This window comes from Augochlora pura, chromosome 10, assembly GCF_028453695.1.
Source record: "Augochlora pura isolate Apur16 chromosome 10, APUR_v2.2.1, whole genome shotgun sequence".
Taxonomy (NCBI): Eukaryota; Metazoa; Arthropoda; class Insecta; order Hymenoptera; family Halictidae; genus Augochlora; species Augochlora pura.
The window spans coordinates 29,722,675-29,748,204 of NC_135781.1; the positions used below are offsets into that span (position 1 = coordinate 29,722,675).

Consider the following 25,530-nt stretch of genomic DNA (forward strand, 5'->3'; position numbering starts at 1 on the left):
CACAGAATTTGTCTAAAAGCCGTAGGATTTGTTTCATAAGTGCCACAATTGAATGTTCGACAACTCTTTCGCGCGTCTCTTCATTCAAACTGACACCGGACCGACCCAGCCGCGTTGTCCGGCGCTTTAATTCTGCTCTCGCGTGTCCGAAAATGTTGTTGTGGTTTCTGCGGACCGCGTGGAAGGCTGCTTATCAAGATAAGACAGTTATATGAAAGGGTAACGGAGTCATTGTTGCTCGCGCAGGGAATAATAACTTAGAGCGGAACGAATACATATTTTCCCGCTGCTCACCCCTGTAACTCATGCCGGTTGATGGATGCGCGAGCTTCTACGTGTTAACAGGAACGGAACCGTGGTCAGCATAATTCTAGCCGGACCGGTAAATATGCGCTGCTTTAGCGGTTGTAAATTCCTACCGGACAGCGCGTTCTGCTGGTCGCCATCGCGGAAAATACGCGAGCAAGAGTTTTCCCGGCGTGTTCGACGATTAAAACTCTCTCCTCGGCTATTCCAGCCCTTTCAAGCCGTAGTTGATTTAACAGTTACAGTTTGCGACGATGATTTCTGCTCTGCTGAAAAGTTCTCTCGCAAAAATCTAATCCGATCGAATTGCAATACTTTATAATTTAATCCTAAAAGTCACGTGATTGTTTATGTAGAATGATTCTGTATGAACTCTGACAAAGACAATATTATTTTTATTAATATTAATATCTTGATTCTTATTACTGTAATATTTTTTGTTTAGTTCTTCATACTTGAATTGCTAATCTTAGACGTATTTAATATTTTGCGTGAGTCAAATTAAAATTGAAAAATTAAATTGTGTGATATCGGGTACTCTGCTGCATCAATTACTTATGTTTCAAGGATTATAATAAAATTAGAAATAAAACAAAATCAAAAATAAAAATAGTATAAATCAATTTTCAGATCAATTTATATTATAAAAAAGCTGTTAGAAGTGCAATATTATCACTGTACCCAATATTAACTTCAATTTTATATATATAAGTAGAAGTAAATCGCGTAAAATAGAAATAATAAGTCAGGAAATGCGTCCTGAATTTCAAGGGATTAAAAATACCCTACAAGAATTTACCCTTTAACCATCACGAAACCGCCGCGTAAAATTCTAAGAAGATTTCCAACATCGATTTCTATACTTCGACCTTCAACCTCGGACATTTTCTGAAATAATTCTCACGCGTCTGGCCAGTTTAAAAAAAAATTCCGTCGACAATCCTTGGGCCATTTCACCTGTCGAATTTTCGCGCGGGTCGCAGCCGGTTCCAGTCACGAAGCAAATTACACCGATTCCGGACACCGGTGATGTTTAATCGTCTCGAAACGAGAGCATACGTGCCGCCAGGATATCGACGGCCCGGCACGAAAGATGAGCGAGAAAAATCGCCCGATGGAAAGACGGATGTGGGATCCGTGGGACAGGAAGGCGTAGAGACCCCCCGGGGGGCCCAGCAGTGCGAACTATAACGCATCGAGAATTGATTGCGTCCGGATCGGGCGGCGAGTAATTATCCTTGGTTATCCTTTAATCCGGCGATTACCCGCGTATCGATGTTCCGTCCGGTGATTGATTCGAGCGAAACGGATTCGCACGCTTCGTCGGGCATCGTCGGCCGATCGTGTTCGGGTATCCATCGGACCGTACGGAAGAAAGGCGGATGACTGATTTTTCTGATTGAGAGATACCCCCGCAGGCCATCCATTACGTCCGCGGGCTTACCCGATCCGCCCGCCCCTGCCGCGGGATCCGCGCTAAGAATCAACCCTTCGTCTCGCTACTTTAATTAAATCCGTCTCGGTTTCGCGGATCTAAACAAGTCTCGGGAAGACGTCGATCTTTATCACGCTATAACTTTGTCAGAAAGAATGGTTGGATGATCTATCCTAGCTTATTTTAAAGGGCAAAGTCTCCACTTTCATTATACTAATTCGTAATTTTTTTTTTAGTAGAAGATTTATTTCGTATAAGAGAAAAACTAGCTACGTTAAAGACTTGATTAAATTCTATCACCAAATCTTCTGTAGAGAATTGTACGTATTTGAACTACTCTATCTCTGTGGAAAAAAAATCGTATGATGATCTATCTTAGCTCAATTTAAAGAGCAAAGTATCTACTTTTACATCTATGAATTGCTATTCTATTCTAACAGCAGATTACTTTCTTATAAAAAGGAAACCGACTATATTGAAGACCGACTAAAAAGCACGACTGAATCATGGCTGAGAAATTGTGTATATTAAAATTATTATAACTTTGCGGTAAAAAATCGTACAGCAACACACTTGATCTCATTTTACAGATCGAAGCTTCCCCTTTGCAAAGAGCCCCTAAAAATTGACCTACGATTTCGCTTCTCCATTTTATTAATCCTTGATCAGGTATTCCTCGAGCAAAACCAAGGTTCGTTAAAATCGTTCAATGTCTCGCTTTTTAAACGCTCCCGAATCCCGTCGAAGTTAAATACACCGTGAAACTAAAGGCGCACCAATTTCGCTGAAACTCGATCACCGGCAGCCGAGACGAATTACGGTTTAATGAGTGAATGGTCTCGTGTTCGCGAGGTCACGCCGTTGAGTTTCTTCGCGGCGCGCGATTCGTTTAGCCTCGGCTCTGCTCGTCTTCGCGCCTCGTCGATCCGGTGATTTTCGCGCTTAGATGTAATCAAGCCGTCTTTCATCTTCGCGCGGGACGAGCGAACGAGCGCGCATTTCCCTCCACTTGTCGCGTTTCTAATTAAAATCCGTTCGGCCGCTTATTCGCCCGTTTCTCCGTGGACCCCACCCTCGGACCCCCCGCCCCGGCAACCTAACGAGTCGCTATTTTCTCCGTGTTCGAGAGTCGAACTCTCGACGGGCCCCGGACGCGCTGGAATTTCCCATTCATATATTCAATTTCGCCGGAGCGGTCTGCCGGGACCGGAAGCTCGTTTCGCTTCCGCGCGAGGATCTCCTGCGGAAAACGCGTATCGCCGACACGCGTTCCGAGCTCCATTTTTCCGCCACGGAACCGCTTCCTTCGGACACGCCGAAAAAACTGCAAGGAGAATCGTCAGAACCGTAGCTCGTCTAATGTATACACTATACTGTACTATAACATATTATACTATACTATGCTATACTATACTACGCTATACTATACTATGCTATACTATACTATACTATGCTATACTATACTATGCTATAGTATGCTATACTGTGTACTATACTCTACTATGCTATGCTATACTATACTGTACTATGCTATACTATACTATATAATACTTTCAACACTATATTTACGGGGTACTAAAAGCAGCCGTATTATATTAGTTTATAAGAGTAACTAAATTTATTTTGATTTTGAACAAGCGTTATTCTAATATCTGCCGAAATTAAGAAAGAAATATAACCCTTTTGCAAATAATTAAAAATAGCATTGTACTTTGGTTCAGACGACAGCTAGACTTAAAAACACATATTATATAAACAATAAAACCGGATCATCCAAAACCTACATAAAAAATCTAAAAATTTCCCTCAGAATAAATTGGCAAAAACGACTAGCAAAATTATCATTCGCGTCTATAATGCTCGATCGCCGACGTAAAATTCCTTTCCACTCAAACGGGACATGCATTATAGAAACGCGATCCAATGGAGCACAATGCCGATCGTATTGCCATAGATTCCGTTTCATCGTGCACAGTTTCACAGAAAGCCCACAAGCACCGTGAACCGGCGCACAATGAACGAGTACCGTCGAATCAACATCGAATCGATACCGGAGACCCTAACCTTACAAATTTTCAAGTGTCCCCGTCCCGGAGCGAAGGGTCAACGCTTCTGCCGGTAGGGGTGTTCTTCTAATCGAGCAATTTGTATTCTAATAACCCGGTCGCCCGCTCTAATTACTCAGGCTCAGCGATTTAAGCAGAGAACCAACAGTTCCGCGGGCTTGATAAATGGACGGAGCGGAAACGATTTCGCGTGGATTTTTTCCCGCGGTTTAGTCTCTCGGCGCTATGGGACGCGGAGCAGAGCAGAGCGTGGAGGAGCGAAGCGGAGCAGAGCGTAGAAGAGCGAAGAGGTGCGGAGCATGCTGGAGTCGGACGCGGGGCGCCCGCGCAAAATCGTTGCTCGTTATCGGCAGAGTTAAACAAACGGGTCACCGTAATTATAACTCACACCGGCACGCGCATCTAGGTCCGGGCATGCGCTGGCCTCACCTTGCCGCGCACCTGCCGAGAACCACGGGTTCGAGTGTGCCTCGTCAAAAGTGCGCCCCTATCGATTTCGGATATACAGGGCGAGAGAGACAGAGAGAGAGAGAGAGAGAGAGAGAGAGAGCGAGAGAGGGTCTCCTAACGTGACGACTCCGAATTACACCGAAATTATTCGCCGTGTAAAAATACAAGCGACACGCTATTCACCGCACGATTCGGCACGGATTCGATTTTCGTGCGGCGTCCAAGTGGCTCCTCTCCGCACTTGCACTCTTTTATCCGAACGCGAACGCGCGTTTCCCTGATTAGCACTCTCTCCGCCGTGGACGAATCAAAAGCTTGATCATCTGCCCTACATTCTGACCTACATTCGCCCATTTTCCCGCGGAAAATCGCCGGACCGACACGCGATCAATCTATACCCGCCTCTCGATCACGAGGTGATCCCCCTGTTGATCGCGTACGAGATAAAGGTTTACCTTTCCTGGGGCTGGATCCGGGACACCGGCAGCGTTTAAAGGGGATGGAGTCCCGTCTTCTAGGTTCGATTAAACTTCTTTAAGCAAAGTGGATTTTCTTTGGGTTGGATCGTTCGATTGGTTGAGAAAGAAAATTTTTATTTATTGGGTGTTTGTATTTTGTATTCGAATATATTAGGTGTTTTATATTTTGTGATCTTCATAAGTTGAATGTGGCGTAAATTGAACATTTAATGGGTCTGGTGTGACGTTCGTGTTTAGTAAATCGAATGTGACGTTCATATATTTTGTATATTAGATGTGATGTTCATTTTTAATATATCTAATGAGACTTATATATTTTGTACAATACATGTAACTTTCATATATTTAGTACATTAAATGTGACGTTCGTATTTAGTACATCTTCTAATGTGACGTCTATATTTTATATACTTTCTTTTGGAATTTTTATACGATTCGTTGTTCCAGGTAGAAGGGTTATTACGAGTTGAATATATCCTTCTTGGCATTTAGGAGAGTCATAATGAAAAAATATATATTTATAAAGTTTTAGTACTTTGCGATCGAATGGCGACTTTGTATGTAAGTAAAAAAACAATTAAAAGTGCAAATACTGTACATACCAGTACCATCGATTTCACATTTATAACATACAATAAATCATGTAAAATAGAAACAATACAATATTAATAAATATTAAAATATTAGAATTAAAACATCTTTAAGTGCAACGAGTTAACAAAGTATGCTACATAAATTAATAGATCACTTTAATAATATACGTTTGACAGGGTAAGTTAATAGAGAAGACTGATAGCGTTAATTTACCACAGTAAATTAACAAAGTAATTTAATAACCTATATTATAATCTTTACAATATTAAAATCAAAATTAAAATAATTCCATAACATAGGTGTAACAGTGAAGTTTTATTGAACATTTTGCAAAATTTGAATACGAAATATTTTCAATATATCATTAATTCGAAGAAGTCATGATCTCAGAATAATGACCGCAGAGATTGCCATGAACCGGCGTCCTCTGAAAATTGCATCCGTTCCAAAGATCGCCGGTCTCATCGATCACAATTCCGTTCCGGATCATCTTTCCGGCGCGGCCGCAATAACGATCAATTTACCGGCGAAACAATCTCCCGCGGCCGTTTTTAATTAAAAGATTACAAAGGACAATTTATCCTGGCTTAATCGAAGCGGCGCGCGGACAAGAATGCGCGCCGAAGGAATATAAGATACCGGCGGATTACCGAACGGTTCTCGTTCCAACGGGGCAGACGGTTTATCCTGGTAGCCGTGACCTATCGGGGGGTGGTGCGGCGACGGCGGCGGCGGCGGGGTTTCTCTCTGTAGCGTCGCGGCGGTCGACGCCGCGGAAAGGAGCGCGCGAGAGCGCGGTACGTGTCGGCGCATAAGCCGGCGCCGGCAATCGCCGTTACCGCGACGAAAGAATAATCCCCTCGGCTCGTAATTAAATCCGGCTTCGTTAACGACGAAACATTTTCAAAAAGGCAAGCTAACTGGCTAACCGCGGAACAGTTTTCAGCTTTTCGGACCGCGGCGACGCTGTTTTCCCGCGCTCTTCCGGCTCGCCGTCGGCTTTTCCGGCAATTAGGGTAACGGACCCGGTCTCTCTGACCAATTGCGCCGCCTACGCTTTGTTTCCGGCGGTAATTAACTTCGTATTTATCGAATGAAACGCTTTCAATATTTCTATTCAATAATAAATAAATAAAATGGCAATACAAGCATTATTTCTGTTATCGGAACTCGGTAAAGGATCTTTAATAACTTTAAAAGAATTTAAGGTCACTGTTATATTAGTTTTACACATATTGTCACTATTAAACAAAGAAATATATTTTTATTTAACTTTTCGTTAGCCAATGTTTTATACCACATAATCTACTATTTAATGACACTTTAAACTCTGGATATAAGAAAAGCACTTGAATGCTAAATCCGAGGCTATAATTATTCCATTACATTCCAAATTAATTCTTATAACAATAACGTTTAGATTTAAAGAATTGTTAAGTCTTAAAACTGTTGCTACGATTCGTAAAAATCAATTTCGTTGCACTTTATTGCATTCTATAGAAATACTACGAGCCAGGAAAATAAAAATTATTTCACATTTGCAGTAAAAATGGCTATGATTACAAAGGGTTAATGAGAGCAATTTCCCGAATAGGACGCGTTTTTTCGTGTTCATTTATTTTGTCTATTTATTCAATAATTATTCGGTAGATACAAAGTCACAAAAATTGGCGAATCTTTCGTGACAAGATGACGACGATTCGTGACAATTAACAGAGCGATTCAGGGATTCTCGACGATAGGCTGGATCAAGGATCGTTCCGACGATTCCCTCGGCCCGTCTCCAGGCGTCGTTTCTCTCGTTCGCCCGAACGTAGAGACGCGTGTCTCGGGTTCGCGATACGTTTAATTAACGCGGAAAGTGGGTTGAGAGCGTGACTCTCTCTCTCTGTGCACACGTTAAAAATAATAATCCGCGGCTCTCTCTCCCTTTAATCACGAAACCGCCGCGCCGCGCGCTGAATCCTTCGCGTGCTCGCGCGCCTCCGTCGCCCGAAAAACGGAAGTAATTGGGCCACCGGATGAAAGCCGGCAAATTCTTCTGCCTATTGACTGCGCGTTAATTATCGCCGGCCCCGTGTAAACTCGCTGTATAATTATTATCTCGCGGCCCTTTGCGGGGATCCTCGGATCCTTAGCTGGTCGATTATCTAATCTTTTCGACGTTCGACGTCTCCTTGACGTTTTTCTGTTTCTTTTCTGATATGTTGGTGACAGTTTCAACGACAAATTTTATGTTTTTCATCTGTGTTTTATGTAAAACAGTACATGGTGCACTTTTGCAAAATTTATTTTATCATATTTGCTGTCAGTTTCTCATCTTTTCGATTGTATTCATTTTCACCTGGTCTTGAATTACGTTTTGTAGATTTTTCATTTACTATTTTATTTAATATTCTATTATATTTATTTCATATTGTTTAATTTATTTTTTCTGTATTGTTTTATAACATTGTAATAATCGTATGGTGTGTACAAGAAATTTTTCTGCACGCCACTCATATCTATGAAAATTGAACTTCGTTAATTTTAAATTGTACAAAGCACTGGAATTTTTTAAGATATTAAAATCTTAACTAGTTTTACATAAAATGATTGCAGTAAATTAATCACAAATCATGCGATGCCTCATTTATTTCAGAAATTGACTTACTTTAAAAATAAACGATTCATACGTAAAAGAGAGTGGCCTATAATCGTGCTATTTATTCAAGACATTAATCAACGCGTTAATTAAATAAAGTGGTCGCATATTTCCTGATTAACTAGCTATATCATTAACTAGACATATCGCCTATTTTCAACGTCATGATTAATTCGCGAAGGATCCGCGTTTAGCTGTGCCGCAGCTGCTATCCGTCTCTATGGATCGTGATTGCAGCGGTCGCGTAACACTGACTGCATTTCCCTGCATATTGGAGAGATCAATAACACACCTTCGCCCGGCGGTTATATTCCCACGAAAATCTATCCCCATCGAAAATCGTCGCGCGACAACGCACAAGTCAAACACCGTCAACCTTTCCCTCCGGCCCGACAACTTTTCACCGTCGTCCCTCGAAACAATCGCGTTCGAATTCGTCCATCGTTCGCGGCATTTGCATAACAGTGGTCGCTGCAACGTGCCCTCTAATTCCCGGCATGCACTCCGCAGCCCCCCACCCTCCCGGAAAAATGTCCATTACCGAGTTTCCGGCGTTTCGAAAAAAAACGCGCCCGGCGCAGCCGGCTAAATTACGAGAGGCGAGGATCTGTCGCGGCAACCGTGAAAATGATTTTTTCTTTTTCATCGTTCGGCTAGAGGGGGGGAGCGAATAGTTTATTTTCCATTTGAAACAATTTTCCGACGTTGTTTGTCGGCGTCGGACCGGCGCGAACCGATCGGCTGGGATCGATAGAGAATTTACGTTCCGCGGCCGTTCGTCAGAAACCGGCGACTCTCCGTGTTTCCTTGGAAATTTGTTACACCTGTTCTCCGCCGCTCCCCGCCTGTCCACGCTGCTCCCACGCTTCTCCGAGAAGACCGATAATTACCGGCGGACCCATCGCTTAATTATCCAATTAGCTTGAAACGCGCTGAATCAGGATCGCCGATCGCCGAGAGCCGCTGACGGACCGCGCGCCGGCTTCCCCGAGCTGTTTTTTCTCCAATATTTTCCACCCCTTTATTAGCGGTCACGGTAATTAGCCGTGTAACGTGAAATATCCATTACAATCTCGCGAATGCAAATACATCCTCGAGCGCGACCGCAGGATATAGAATTACCTCGCGCAAGGATCGATTCGCTTCCCGCGAGGAGACTGCTGCAGGATCGCTCCGGGATATCTTCGTCCCTTGTTTTAGCTCTTAATGAGCAAACCCGCGTTATCAGATAGAGGAACGTCGCTGTTCCTCAGGCGATCGATTAAAATGTTGTCGAGCTTTTTACGAGACGAATATAGAATCGTTGCGTTGATGTTGATGATATTCAAACTGGTGTAACTTTTTGATAAAAAATCGTATGACAAAATGCTTCAGCTCGTTTTAAAGATTGAAGATTGCTCTTTATAATGGTGCTTCGAATTTGGATGCATCGTATTTTTTAGGTGCTCCATGAAGCTTTGAATGGAAGGTGTACTAGTCTTTATATAGTAATATAATAAAACTTTGTTCTCATTGCAGAGCTATAAAACGAGTTAGAAAAGTCATAAAGCAATTTTTGGAATGTTTTCAGAAAGAGAAGGCTTCGATCTTCGAAATTAAATTCGTTTCAATGAAGAAAAAAATTTTTACAATATTCTAAGAAATGTCTCAACCTGCACCATTTTTTAGCATGTACATGCCTATAATTTTTCTCCTTCTTTAACGCGAAATAATTTTTTTTAAAGGGGAAGAGCTACAGAGTGCAAAAGTAGATACTCTGCCCTTTAAAATGAGCTATACTAGATCGTCATACGATTTTTTCCCACAAAGTTACGTCAGTTCAAATTTTAGCAACTTTTCACTTACAAAATGGTACTTTCATTGCTCTCTCACATTGTCACTATTCTTCTCGCCGCCTTATCGACGAAACCTGACATTATAAAATGGCAATGTACAATAATAAAAGTAGATGATTTTCTCTTTATAATAAACTATGCTAGATCATCATACAATTTATCCCCACAAACTTACACAACATCAAATATCACCAAAATTCTACCTATAAAATAACACTTCGATCAACCTTCTACATCGTCCTCTTTCTCCTCACCCCCCTGCCACCTAAACCTAACATTAAACGAAAACGACCACACGGTAGCAAAGTAGACGATTCGGCCTTCGAAACAATCCCAGACAGATCATCTCGCAGCTTCTCCCCGCTTGGTTACCCGAGCTCGAGCATCGACATACCGGCGTAAATCGAGGTCAAGGGTTAAACAGCCCCCGCCGCCTGTCGATCCCGGATAAAATCCGTCGACGTCGAGGAAGTTGCGAGAAGTTAGCGCACGCCGCGGCGATGGAACGTAGACGGTTCGAGGACCCGTCGGAGGCGCGACAAAGGATCGTCGGTGCCCGGCTCCTCGAAAGGCAGGAATATCAATCCGTTGGGGTTGCGCCGGGCGGTGTACGCGGGTTGGGCGGGTTCCTTGACTCGATCGCAGACAGATTCCTCGAGTTGCCCCGGAGAGAAACACGGCCAATTCGAACCCGCCCGGTAATTGGAACCGGTGTCCGTCTCTGGGCTCCTCGAGATCGATGCCGTTGTGCCCGCCCTCACCCCCGCCGGAATATATCTGCAACAGCAGCCTGGCCGTGCTGCTACTCGGCGGGCAGGAGGAGGAGGAGGTGGTGGGAGGAGGAGGGAGGCCCAGGCTCTCCTCTCGGTGAACCTATCCGGTGACGCAGGTGCACGGACGTAGAAACTCGACGGGGATCGTTAGACTCGCGAATGAGGGAAATCGTTCCCTATCACGGATAAAAACGAGCCTGTCTTTCCGGGAATCTTTCGTCATCGATTCACGGCCCCGGTGAAATATTAGGGACGCCGGGTATTGGTCTGGTACCTTATCCCTTTTCCTCTCTTATCCTCGTCGAACAATCGGATGAGAGCGAAGGGATACAGTTTTCGCGGCGAATTAGCGGTTCGGTTCAGAGTACTTGTAATTTGTTAGGGGAGGATCGAGATTCGCGTGTTCAAAGGAGTTTCTGGGGATGTCTGATTATGGTCTTGTATTTTTTATTTTTACATTGTTGGAATTATGGAGTTTCTGTTGTTGGACATTATTACATTTTCTTTAGACTAGTTTATATTATAATAAAAATGTTGAGAAATTTCACCCCTCGCCAGCCTACTTTTTAAAATTGGATTAAAATCCTCATTTTTTATCATTAATATTTAAGCATTCAAATAAATTCAAGCTTGGTATAAAAATTAACGTTCCACCCCTTTTAAGAAACTATAACAATTAAAAAATGTCTAATAACTGTGAAGAAAATATATCAGAGATTTAAATAAATTCAATCGCGTCATTCTTATCAAGCCTTTAAAATTATAATAAACGGGTTGCAACGATCGTAAACGTAGAGTAAATACAAATTTTAAATTAAATATAAATCTAATCTTTCTTATAAAAAATCATTAAGAACAAACAAGTTCCAACCACCATACCTCTGAATAAAATCACAAGTCCGAAAACGTCAACAACAAGTCCAAATCATTACGACTACAAAAGAAGTAATCAAGCAAAGGGTTAATATTTCGTCGATCCGTATAATGGTGCGAATCGTGCAGACTAAGTCTCTCCGCGGTTAGCCGCACGGACCAGCGAGCATCTCTCGGAAACACGGCGCGCGTTTCGGCGTGAATTTGCGCCGTAGCAAAAATGCAAAGATAAGTCGATCCACCGAAAGTTTTCGCGGCCCGGTCTCTTAAATACGCCCGGTGTGTGCGGTCGGGACTCGTTTTCCCCGGTACCTAACAGGCCGGGAATAAATCGCGGGCGAAACTCTGGAAACGTTTCCCCTGAAACAGTTGTTACGGGGAAACTTTCCTGGGACGGACGGAATGCAAAGGAACCCGGGGCAGACTCGATTTGGCGTGGGGCGGCACGTTCGAACCGGTGTCCCGGTGAAAAAGAATGCCGGCGAACTAAATAAAAATTCGCCGTTCAACGTCTCGCGGATAGAAGTGAGGAGGAGGGGGGGATTTGGTTCGCGGGGCGAAAGCGAGAATTCTGCGAGATCACGGGATCGTTCCCGATAAAGCAATTTCGCGACCTGTTTTTCCGGCTCGGCGCCTCCCGCCGGACGGGTTAATGCGTTCATTATCGCGACGCTTTTTCCGCTGATAACGCAACACCGTCCCCGACAGATCTTTAAACGATCGACGAATTTTCTGGCGATAACGACACGTTCGACTCCGCTCCGGTCGTATTAATAAAATAGAAAATATTGGCGACAGCGGAAACATTCGTGAGCGCTGTTTGATTAAATTTTAGGGGGAGAAGTGAATTTTTATTCGCCTCTTGACTTTTAAAATTAATATTGGCAATTATTGTGTATATTTATATGTATTTATTAATATTATATGTGTTTATTAATATTATATGTATTTATTGATATTAGATATATTTCATAATATTATAGATATTTATTGAATTTTTCTTTGCTTGATTCTGACTAAAATAAAATAAAGCAGAAAACGAAACGCTTTATATTTGCAGAAATTTGCATAAATATCTAAGGTCTTGTTACTGTAGAAAAAAATTTCTTTCACTCTAAATTTTATAAAATGATCTACAGTCTACTTACCTAGCAAACAAAATTACTTGTCGATGATATTGCCCTTTGCTTCGCTCTGAATTTAATAAATAGTAAATATTTAAAATGGAAATAAAATAGTTAATATTATATAATAAAAATAAAATTGAAATATTGAATAAGTAGAGAATGAATATCTGCACAGAAAAAACTCCCCTAACGATCAGTAAAAATCACAGTCTCTCACAATAAATTATTAATCTTATCTTTACGATATAGATGCTCCGTGATAAACACTTACCTGCCAGGAATACGATGACTGAATGGGGAGGGGTGCATCCTAAGGTCGCGTATAAATTCATTCGAGGCGTCCCGACGTCGCGCGAGACTTCCTTTCGAGTGGTGAATCGGTTCTATTGATATTCCGGGAGTTTAGGGGTGGCACTCCTGCTACGAGGGTGGTACAGCCGGTGGCCTTGAATCGATCACCGCCGATCCACCCTAAATAAAGTCGCCTTCTGTAGGTCGTCGAAAGTTATGGCGCCTCCGTGGGCGCGCCGATGCTGGTCGATCGACCAACGGGGGATGCTTTTGATGGCCAAGGAGGCATAACGAACACCCTCGATGCCACGGGACTTTTTATTCGTTCGCCTTATTGCTGTCCTCGCACTTGTTCGCTGTTGAAAATCATTGGGAAACGTTGGAGGATGTGTACTTTTAAGAAATCTTGAATTGGGTCATTGTATTTCCATAGAAAATAATTTCTGAGCTAATTTCGTGTTACTTTATATATTTTTAAAAAATTATACTCATTGGCTTAGTTATAATCTTGAAGGAGTCAATTATGTTTACTGTTGAAGTGGTTCGGAAATTAATTTTGTGATCATTTTATAATTACTGTGAACTGTATGGGAATTAAAGCGAATTTTATTCTATAGTGCACATGAAATAGTTGAACAGGACACCTTTTTATCTCGAATGGTGTCATCGTATTTCCACGGAAAATATTTTCCGAGCTAACTTCGCGTTACTTTACACGGTTTTAAAAAATTATACTCATTGTCTATGTTATAGTCTTGGACGAATTAATCATGTTTTCTCTTGAAGTTGCTCGGAAATTAATTTTATCATCATTTTGTAATTGCTGTTAATTGTGCAGGAGTGGACGCAAATTATTTTCTATGATGCACGTGAAATAGTGGCTGTTGAAAAGGCGACCTTTTTCTTGAGAATGTTACAAATTGTAACGTTTCTGAAAACAATGCAAAGCCTTACAATCGATGTTAAAAGTGCCGATCCGTGTTTAATGCAACGAAGTAATTTTATCTGCGTTTCGTTCCTCTCGACAGCAGCTCGAACGGCGCAGCAGGAGCATCGATAGCGAGAGTGAAAAGTGTGTTTCACACGTTTAACGTCCGCCGGAAACTCGAGCATCCGCTCTTCCCAAAGCCCGTGCCACTCAATAGTTGATTCCGCCTCGTGCGTTTTTCATCGGCATCTCGCAGTATTTACACGAACACGATCGAGAGAACTATAGATCCGTGGAAAGCCTGTCACAATTTAACTCGCCCCGCTCTCTCGAGTTTGGACAAAGTTACGGGGGCGAAGCCTCCGAGACGCCTATTAAATGTTATATCAGGCGCACGGCGCAACAAAGGTAGGAACTGACGAAGAGGTTCGACCGGGGGGGCCCCATAAATCCGTTACGATATAGAATTTGTTCGGCGGGCAAGTTTATCGGGTAATAAAACAAAACGAGCCCCTCAATGGCAGATACGGAGACGCGATTGGCGGTTAATAATTCTTCGAATGCGTTCCGGATCACGGGAAGCCGTTCTAAATCTTTCTTGCGAAAGGCGATTTTAAGTTCGGCCTTTCTGGATTCAATGGGAACGGAGATTTTCCGAGCGCTGCCGGTAAACATAAATTATTGAGATTGTCTTCTGTCTTTTCCTTGATTTTGTTCGTATGGTAAACTTCAACGAAAAATTGTGAATTTCTTGGAGGAACTAGATGCGTCTTTTAGGTTTTGTGTAGCAATTTTTATGTCACGGAATTGGTAGAAAATGGCGGAATTGTTCGACATAGTTTTTCCCTTAATTCGCTTAAATAAGACATTTTGGATGACCTGATATTAGGCTGGGTTTGGGATTTTTTTGCTAAATAATTATCGGACGAAAAATTCGGAGTTTTTTCGGGGATGTAAATGGATCTTTTACCTTTCTATTGCAATTTTTATAATACAAAAATATTGAAAAATGATGCAGAATTACTATTTTTGAAATCTAGTAGCATAAGCCAATTACAGCATTGTTAGAGGTTTCGAACTAGGTTACCTTAACAATTTTCTCCTTACCTAACTTTTCAACGAAAAATCCTGAACTTTTTGGAAGTTATAAACACATCAATTAGCTTCCTATAGCATATTTAAAAATGTAAAAATGTTTGGAAATAGCGGAGTTATTTAATATTTTCGAAACTTTCTTTCTCAGGACTTCGTATGCATAATTCAAGCACAATATGTATATCAAACTTTAGCAATTTTTGCACAGTTAATTATTTAACAAAAATATTCCAAATTTTTCCAAAAATATAACTGAAATCTCCAAAATTCTCCAATAATTTCTGAAAATGAAAAATATAAAAATACCAGAGATATTAGATTCAGAATCAAAGTCTAACAGCTGAAGCACGATTCGTGATTGATCGGCGCAAGGTCAAAGATAATGCTCCCCACCCTTGGCAGATCCTGCGGCAATTAGACAGCACGGAAGAGAGGGAGAGATAGTGCAGGGGGTGTTGGCCGGTCGTTTGTCTTAATAAAGTGCGTCGAAGGCACGCTCCTCACGACCGCTGACTTATGACTAGTCATCCGACCGCCTCAGCCATCCCATCGGCTGCTCCCGACGGTTTTTCTTCGGTAGTGGCAGCGATGACGGTTCGGCCCGATATTCAGAAGGGCTCCCCAAGTCCCGGGGCCGTTAACCCTGGCCGCAGAGTTCATCAATCGACGGAGGGTAGCCGGTTAACGATGCCGAACATTCGTCATCGACGGGATCCTCCCAGACCACCGGGCTGGTTCGTTTCACCCTCTTTTAACTTGGACCGCGCGCCCTTGAATGGAGCTCTCCTCGAGGCCAGTTGATGGCTCCCTGAATCCTTATTGTCAATTACAGTGGTATCGAGCATCCGCCGGAAGTTTTGAATCGTCTTTCTCGCGTTCTCTATTCATACCTCTCCAATAATCCGCCAGAGCCGCGTAACAGGCACTTAGTTGTGTGGTAACGACTTCTTCTTGGTTGTTAGTGATTCAAAATAAAAAAAAAACAGCATAGTGTACCGCATGAATAATTAGCCGCAATTTCAGCCTCAACTTCGTTCAATTTGTTTAGAAAATCACGTACTTTAAAGCTTAACTTCTTCACGCTCTTAGCCACGTATGTGCCAGTTTAGCTTTCTTAAAATTAAGATTATTCTAAGTGTAAAGAAAAAGAAAATCGGATGAAAAACTATTCGCTACGGAAATTAATTATTCGACTGAAATGAGACGAATGATAAATAAAAAAGAAACAATTAAATAAATTGTTCCCTACTATAAAAATTCATCTCTGAAGAGTTTAACGAGTTTAAAATCTCCCGAGGATCCGATGATCCGACTCGCTTAATTTCTTTTTTATATCAATCAGTAAGGTTCATCTTATCGCTAAAAATTTATTCCACGCGCAAATGAATATTTGAAAATACACCCGAACAAAATATAATCCTCGCTGCGCGAGAACTGACCGACCGCTGCAATATTTAACAGCCAATATTTTGCGAACAAATTCGGCGCTGATAAATCGCCGACATAAACCCACCCTAATTTCGCCGGCACTACATCACGCTATATCCCGTTTCCAACAAAATCCCCGGGAGTCGGCGAAAAAATTGTTAAACGCGTGCCTCAATACCGTCGACGAAATTGAAAGGGTACGTTCGAGCGGCTCGAGTATAAAATCGCCGGTCGCGGATTATCGTTCGGCGAAGGTCGGGCGGTTTGACCGATTAGCCGGCAAAGCGTGCCCAGCGGGGGGCGGGGGTGGGGTGAATAAAAACAAACAGGTCGCCGGGAGAGTTTCGCCGGTTCCCCGTCGATTTGCATCGGCCGTCCGGGACCGCAATTCGTCGCGACAATTAATACGGAACGGTGCAAGGATTTCGCGCGGCCTTCGCTCGCCGCTGCATAATTCTTGCATTAACCTTATACATTTATTCCGGCCCCTTAATGCCGAAGTTTATTTCAAGTTGCCCGCGAACTTTGTTTAAAACGCCACGCCGCCCGCGCGCGCGCGCTTATGGAAATACACCGCGACTTCTTTTCGTCGCCGGGACAAACCGCGCGCCACGGTTGAATATTCAGCGGGGGACGCGCCTGCGCCGACGGCTCGTCTTTCGCCTATCGACGTCAAAAACGGTCCCCTTTCGTGACGATTTTCGCAGCGATATCGCCGTGGCCCGGACGGAACGGGTTCGACTTCTTATACCGACTTCTACCCGCAGTTTCCCCCACCCTTTACTCGAGCCGCTTAAACGGCGACCTGTCCCGCCGGCTCGGACCGATCTGCATAAATAAACAATTATTCTCGGCCATTGTTTTCGAGTGGCGGCTGCGGCGTGGATAAATATCGGCCGATAAATATTCAAGATTCCCGAACAGCTACCCTTCCGCCGCCTTCGTCTCCCGTGCTCGACGCCATACCGGTCGGTCACCAAATGATTTATCATTTGGATCGCGAGGGTAAGGCTAGAGAAAATTGGGCCAATCATGCTCTAAGAAATTGCTACTCGATTTGAACTGCTATAGAGTCCTGCTGCAGGGTCGACTGAATTACGTAACTGAAACTAGGTAAAATTTGGGATTTTTTGAACAGGAGATTAGATGAGGAAAAATTCTGAAATTTTTAGGGGATGTATGTGCATCTTTTGCCTTTTTATATCAATTTTTAAAATGCAAAAGTGTTGAGAAATAACAGAAATATTTACCACCTTCGTAACATTGTTTTTCGACGCATCTCAATATCCTCTTCAAATGTGAATGCATTTTGGGATTTTTTTCATAGTAAATTATTGAATGAAAAATTCCGACATTTTTAGACAATATAGATGCATTCTTTGGCTTTTCATATCATTTTTCAAAACGATAATATCTTGAGAAATGATGGAGTTATTCGCCACTTTCGAAACCTCGTTTTCAGAGGCGTTCGTGCATGATTCTGCAATGTGCGTCGACCTTAACCCTTTTAGCTCTGAACAACGATATATTTAATTGTTAACTACTCTTAAAAAAATATTGTTTTCTTAATATCTTACTACATAACAATCTCATATACTTCTCCTCCCTTTTCGAATTTGATAATTGTCATGATTTTTGTCTAATTCCTAGCAATTTCTGTTCTAAAGTCTATCAAACTATAGCAAACAAGTTTTGCACACTTCGCTCAGGTACAGTCGCGTCTTTCGTTCGCCGCTAAGAGGGTTAAGACCGCAATTCGCAGGAACGCGTGTCGACATTGGCCCGATAGCGATCTTCCGGTCGACTCGTAGTCAAGAATGCGGCATACCCGCGGCGGGCGTTCGAACGTAGGAACAAGAATTACGCGCGTAGATCCTGCGTCGACGGAAATCCATGCGATTATCCGGCTGCGTCGCGCCGCTCGCGATCCACGGAAAATTTGTTGCCCGCCTCGGTATGCGGTTTCGCTCGATTTCTCCGCTTGTTACGCCCGTTCCGGTGAGCAAGCTGCTGTTTACCCGATGAATCTCAGCCTGCGGTTCTCTCCCCCCGATCTCTGCTCCTCCTCCAACAGGATTTCCCCGTTGATAGGACTCCGCGACGCGAACGCAAATAAAATAGAATATTAACCGGTGCTCGGCTTGCGCTTCGGTGCTCGTTCCCTAAACAAATAGAATATTCCTCGCTGGAACAAGTGCGGAATAACATAAATTAACTGCGTTCTTCCACGTATTCCGACGTGCTTCCATCTTCCACGGGTTTCTGGGAAGCAAAGATTTGTGGACCGATGATTAGCCCTTTGAAACCGAATGGCCACTCTGAGACACTGATCAAATATACTAGTCTGTAATTTGTATTTAGGTTTTATTTAACGAATTTCTAAAAGTTGATTTGTTTAAGAATAGAGGATAAAGATAGAGGAGGAATAGAAATTTTCTAAGTCTTAACCTTTTCAGAGATACCGCCGTATACGTGTACTTTTAGCTTTCTTAATATTATAATTATTCTAAATATAAAGAAAATGAAAATCAGTTGAAAAATTATTCACTAAAGAATCCTTTAGTAATACCGTAGAAGTCTCATCGAATGAAATGATATACATACATGATGAATAGAAAGGAAGAAATAAAATAAATTGTTCTCTGCTATAAAAATTCATTCCTGAAGAGGTTAGGAAGTGCCTTGATCTTTGTAATTAAAATGTCGTCGAGTAAAAAGGGTTAAGACACTTAGAATAATAAAATCTCTGAAATTTACATTTTCTTGAATTAGTAATCAACATTGTGAAAATTGAATATTTATGTAGTAATATTACATTAAAAAATGAAGTACGAAGTATTTTATTTATTCTAAGGAAATAAAGTGAAAAAAAGAAAACTATGATAATATAATTTGAAGGACGACCTATACTATATATCTTTCAATTGTTAGTAAAAAAACACTTTGCAAATCATCTCGATTTCTGCGCAGAGTCCCTGGTTTTGCCATCCGCCTCGTCCGACCTGGACAAGATCCAGCAGCCAGTGAAAGTCATCCTGTCCAGCACGTGTCATCACGCGTACACCGCGTGCAAGTGAGTAAAAAATCCCGCAGCCGTTTCCCCGGGATAACCGTCTATGTAATCGTCTCGGCGATATTTTTACAAAGTTCGAAGGTAGAACTAAATTGCTCCGGGTAAGATAAACCTGGCGTCGCATAGACGAGGACGGTTTATAGGGAACCGGGCTCTTATCGTTCCGGATTCGCGCGCGATGTGATTCCCGTCGCGTCTCGTTCCAGGAACGACCCGGAGTGCAAGGTGCTTCTGGAGCCGGTGCTGAATCACTGCGACACGACGAGCTGCGCGAGGAACGAGTGCATGGATGCTCTACAGAATTTCTACAAGTCGGCCAATCACAAACACTCCGTGGAAATAGCGTTCTGCTTGTGCAGGTGAGTTGGTGGATACCGACGAGCGAAGACCGATCGAGAAACCCCGCGATAGAGGCGCCCAGGAATGCATTTTCTTCCTCGAAGATACGAAGGGCTGATGTCATTAGAGCCGGCGATACTTGAAACGAAATCTAGCTACGAGGACCTAGGATGCTCTGTGAAAGGCTTCGGTGGGCTATGGTGGTTCTCGGAGGCCTCCAGAGATTTCCTAGGTTGAGGAAAACTATTTTAGAACTTGTACAATACTGAGAGCTCAATAATGGTTTTTAAAGACTTATGATAGACATGGACAATTTTTTAGAGTCTTTGAGGAAGGTTTAGGGTTCTTTAGAAACCCTTTGAGACCTTTAAAGGACTTTGAGGATTTTACAGAAATTGTTAGGAACGCGTGGCGATCGATAGGACTTTTTGGAAGCGCTGAGGAGTATTTATAACGGATTTAAAATTTTATAGAGACCTCTGGGGTTATTTCGAGAATATTTAGATTTTTAAAAATACTTTGAGTATTTTAGACCACTTTTAAATATTTAATGAGGTCATTACAATTAGATAAAGGATGCTTATAATTTTTTAGAGGACCTGGCGAGTATTTATAGTAGCTTTAATATTTCATTGAGATCTCTGGAGATATCTGGAGAATTTTTAGACTTTTTAGAAATACTTGGTAACCTCTAGAGGTCTACTAAAATCTCTAAAACTCTAGGATTTTTTAGAGATCTTTAAAAATCTCTCTAAATATCTAGGATCTTTTAGAGATCTTTACAAGTGCATAGAGAATCTCTAAAATGTTTAAAAAGTGCTGAGGAGGTTTTAGAATAGCTCTAGAATTTCATGGAAGCCTCGACAGACATCTGGTACGATTCCAAGGCACCGCGAAAACAGCGAGGAACATTTATAAGACTTCCAGGATTCTAGAGGGACTCGGGAAGCTCTAATGAGCCACAAGCAGTTCTCTTGAGCCTTCGGGGATCTTCGCTGGCGTTCGAAGGAATACGGGACCTCTGCAAGACCTTTTATTATTATAACGGTTCTTAAGATCCTCTAAGGAATATTCAGATTTTCCTCGAGCCGTTCGCGGTATTTCTAGAGAACCTCACACTCGATCGATATTCACTGCGACCTCTAAGGAACCTTTGGTTTTTCTAGAGGTCCTCGAGAACCTGCAGTGTATGATCAAATTTTTCTTATGAAGCCACAGAATTTATATAGCACCTTCGAGATCGTATGGAGACACTTAGGCATTTCTAAAGGATCTACAGTATTTTATAATGGTCTTCAAGGTACCCCACCTATTTTAACCTTTTGCACTCGAGTGGTGACTGTGAGGCACCATAAAATTACTTTGCCACGTTGCAAAATAATCTCTACAGTAACAAAGTTTGCATTTTAAAAATTGTTGAGGTTATGTTGATATGAATAACAAGAATTAATTTCGTATGCATTAAATGCACTTTCTTATATGAAATGAATATACTGTAAGTTAAAGAAATTCTTTCAGATTTTCAGTTGAAGTGGCTTCGAGTGCAAAGGGTTAACAACGAGTCATACTCGCGGTGAAGATTTTAAATACGACTAGATATGAATATTATTAATTTCTTCCAAATCGAAATAAAGTTGATTTCTCCTGTTATCAAAGTATAGAACCGAAGGTAAATAAAGTGCTAATCGTCGCAGCATGAAAGGATCGACAGTGCAAAGGTCTAACAATTTCTAACCTCCTTAGCGCGTTCGAAACTTCTTCGATCCATCAGCGAATCACCGCAAGGATCCACTAGCATTAAACGCGAGCCCTTGTGGATTTTTAAGAGACAATCTAGACCGCATAGAGACTCACCGTGATCCGCAAAGGGCATTCGCCAGGCTCTATTAAAGACCCTTAACTTCTCCCCCGGTCGTTAATCCTGCAAAAGGGTCTTAATAAGGACGTTTCCGGTATGTTAATTGCCGAACGAAATGCATAACGTATGTTATTGAAGGATTTAATTAAACGGGTCGGTCCTTTGTGCGTCACCCCATAATCCTAAGTAAACCGATGTCAAAAGCGAGTGAGACAGTGACGCGCGGGGGGGTAGGGGGAGGGAGAGAGAGAGAGTGGATCTAGTGATTTAACAAGAGTGCACTCTCCCTGACAAAGGTCTGTCCCCAGAAATACCTTAAGTTCTGCATCTCTGATCCCTTTATGCGAACGATACCTTCCGACAGACGTTTCTTTCACCGGGAAAGAAGATCCTTTAACTTTTAAGTGGCTTTCGGCCACGAAACAATGCGGAAACTTTCTACCCGGTCTGCCCCCATTTTTGCGCAGCCATCCCCCCCCCTTCCCTGCGCGATCCTACCCAGTCTCCTGGCATTATTCTTTTGTCCGGACGGAAGACGTCACCGCCCCCCCCCCCCCCCCCCGGAATTTATCAATTCCGAAGTAGGCTCTCGTTAGTACGTCGGTATGCCGATCCATTACCATTCCCGAGGATTTCAGCGTCGAATTTGAGGTTATAGGACAGGGAGAATATTATTTTGAAAAACACCGACGCCAAATGTTTATGGCTTTATTCATTTCTTGAGGATTATTGTTGCAAGCGTCGTCTTCGTTTTTTGAAGATATTCAGTGCTTCATTAATTTATTTCATATTATCCTGAAATTATTATTATCATTATTATTATCATATTATATTTAATTATTATAGATTGGTATATTATTAATTAATATAAATTATTGAATTATTATATTACATTGTTGAAATTAATATATCAATTCTTTGTACTCGAAGCCATCGTAGCTATAAATGATTTAGATTCATCGAAGTTGCTCTAATTATTTATCTGAATTTATACGATCTAATTTCATGCAACTCATGCGACAGTTTGTTATAAACAATATTGATATTGTAAGAATTGTTCTGCTTCCATAGAATAATTCTCTTGCCCTTTATAACAATTTCCACGGTGGATCCTTTGTGCCGACGAATTTCGATCGCGACTGCTTTATACATACATTCGACGCTCCGCAGAAATATATGTTAATTGTAATTAGCCAATTTATCGAAGCGTGCAATAGAGTACAGACAACGACAACTACTTGACAAACGGTTATACAGGACGCGAAGTGAACGGTGTTGGATAACAGAATTGTGGTCTTTCGCTTTTCGATGCGTCCGGGAGAATGAGTGACAAAGGCGAGGCGGAAACACCGGTCTCCCACCACGGCGCCTCAGATGGCGCGATTATTCGTTCCCGTTTGCAACGGTCGACCCGGCAATGCGCGTTCCCATCGACAACGTTGCGTCTCTCGATATCTGGCGAAAATAATCGCGCGAAGTATCCTGGCGATTTCTACCACTCGAAGAATTGTAAATCGTGAAATTCGGTAATTTATGTTCACCAGTAACGCGTCAAATTATGAAAGAAATAATTGCTTGATGAAATCCACATGATGGACATATTGGAAATTAAGCAAATGTTAATTTATCGATTACGTCAAAACTGCTTTTCTTGTTCCTGAAGTTGCAAACGTTTAATCGCGTGCGATTGCATAAATAAATTTATTACCGATTCAGAGATCAATTAAAAACTTTTAAATATTACAAATAAGATTATCAATTCACAAATTGATTTTACGAAGCAAAGATTATTGATTTTCAGAGTCTATAAAAATGGCGCAAAATCCCTATTATCAATCTCTTTTAAATCGAAATCAAATTCGATTCTTCTTTTATTAAAGTCTATATAAAATAAAAGTCTATATAAAGTCTATCTTTTATGAAATTAAATAAAGACAATAGAAGTAACGAAAATTGTTTGATCCTATTGGGAAAAATGTCAAGGGTGGATAAGGGTTAATCAACGCAGCGTGATAGGCGTCGCAGTGCAAGGGGTTGAACAAGTTCAACAATATCGTGAGAAACCGTGAATCACTCGGCAAGCAACGCGTTCAGATTTCCTTAAGCAGCGCCGCGGCGAGATTAAGTAAATCGAAACGAACGCGATGGGAACGGTCTCCGAGTGCTCATTACGCGGTCGTAAAAAAGAGAAACAGACGTAAGAAGAAGGAGGCGGCGAGGGGGGTGGCGGGGAAACGCGGGATAACGTAAAGGTAACGAGAGTCGAACGGCGGAACGAAAAGTCTCGGGGCCGAATAAAATACGTAGCAGGCTCGTTTAATGCTCGTTGAGCAATACCCACCTCGCGACGCCTGTCTGCCTGGGAATTCCACCCTTAAAGCTCCCCGGAAACCCCGAAGCGGACAGATAGAAGTCTCTTATTCCCGGACGACTTTCGGGACGGTGCTCCCTCGTGCAGTAAATCGCCGACGCGCCTTCCCCGTTGTTTCTGCCGACCGTTGCCACGCCGATCAATCGAATCCCCTTCCCACCGAGCAATCCCATTACCGACGACGATCTATCAATTAACGATGGATCTATCCAGCAATGTAGAATTTTTATGCAAAGCAGTTTAATTTGTTTCTTCGCGATTTTAATAAATAGGCAATTTTAAGGCGATTTTAATCTTTGCGTTAATTTAAAATTAAATTACCCTTTGTCATAAACGCATAAAATTTAGTCTTGCGATTAGTTGTGTGAATTCCAGATTTTTATAACGTAACATATATATTTGTATATTTTTTATAATAATATTATATGTTTTAGAAATCCTGCAGATCAATTTTTATTGCACAAAGAAGTGTATATACTTTTCTAATCGAGTTTGTTTGAACCGAAATACTGTTAGTTTTAGTAAGTACCATAGGGAGGTTAATGTACAATAATTCTGCAAAATAGTGATTAGAGAAACTTTACTAATGAATTGTGCTATAACTACAGTAATTAATTCCTAAACTAAGGGGTGTTATTTCAACGTAATTTAATAGCTCCTTAATAGTAAATATTGAGGAGTAATGATAATAGTATTATTAATAGTAATATATTATATCAATATTAATAGTAATATTAAGGAGCCATAATAAGAATATTTTTAAGTAAAAAATCGTTCAACCATCTTTCACACACAACTACGTCACCAAATAGCTTATCTACAAACTTCTAATAATCAAATTATTAAAATTGTAACAGCGAAATCACGACGCCAAAACAAAAGTCCCTCCGCAACCAAAACGTTCAAATGAATCTCAAACTCTCGGACAAAGTCGCAAAGTTTCGGCAATTATTAGAAGGTCGAGTAATCGGGAGTCGATTTCACGAGCCGGCGGCGTCGAGATGATTCCGCTGTTTCATTTCGCCGCGAACCAAAGAGGATTCCTTTAATCCAGATCGTGTTCCCAGCGAGTCGGACGGGAATAAATTTCGGATAATTGAATTTCGCAGGAAGACGGATGGCAAGGACGAGTGCATCGTGGCGCAGGAGAAAATGCATCCTGCGTGCGCGCAACGAGTGGAGGGATCGGAAATGCCGACCTGCCACAGCCTCGCTCAGAAATGCAAGAAAAACGCCGCCTGCAAGTAAGCTAAACGAAATTAGAGATTTCGTTTATTTCATCGCCTAGCATTTGTTTCTCCTGTCGATGCGCTTTGAAAATTTGACAGAACTGGCGCAGTATAATTATACTTAATTAATTTAGTGTCACTTAATGAAGAATAGATATCAAACAGAGGATAATAATTTATAATTACATAATATCGCACCTTAGGTAACAAAAATTTTTATGGTATTTTAACACTCAAAGATCAAACATTTTTGTCAAAAATATAATTGAATATTTATAATTTGATAATTCGTCACGGTATTTCTCCTAGGAATTTCAATGAGATATAAAAGCATTT

At 41.7% G+C, this 25,530-nt stretch overlaps 1 protein-coding gene across 1 annotated transcript in view; it reads left to right on the forward strand.

The window, feature by feature from the left end:
* The window catches only part of Gfrl (Glial cell line-derived neurotrophic family receptor-like), a 479,796-nt gene that overhangs the window by 394,241 nt on the left and 60,025 nt on the right, over nt 1–25,530 (forward strand). Inside the window, exons 6-9 of the mRNA XM_078191490.1 lie at nt 17,975–18,033; nt 19,295–19,397; nt 19,604–19,756; nt 25,075–25,209. Coding sequence (XP_078047616.1) covers nt 17,975–18,033; nt 19,295–19,397; nt 19,604–19,756; nt 25,075–25,209 — 450 coding nt within the window. The remainder of the gene's footprint in view (nt 1–17,974; nt 18,034–19,294; nt 19,398–19,603; nt 19,757–25,074; nt 25,210–25,530) is intronic.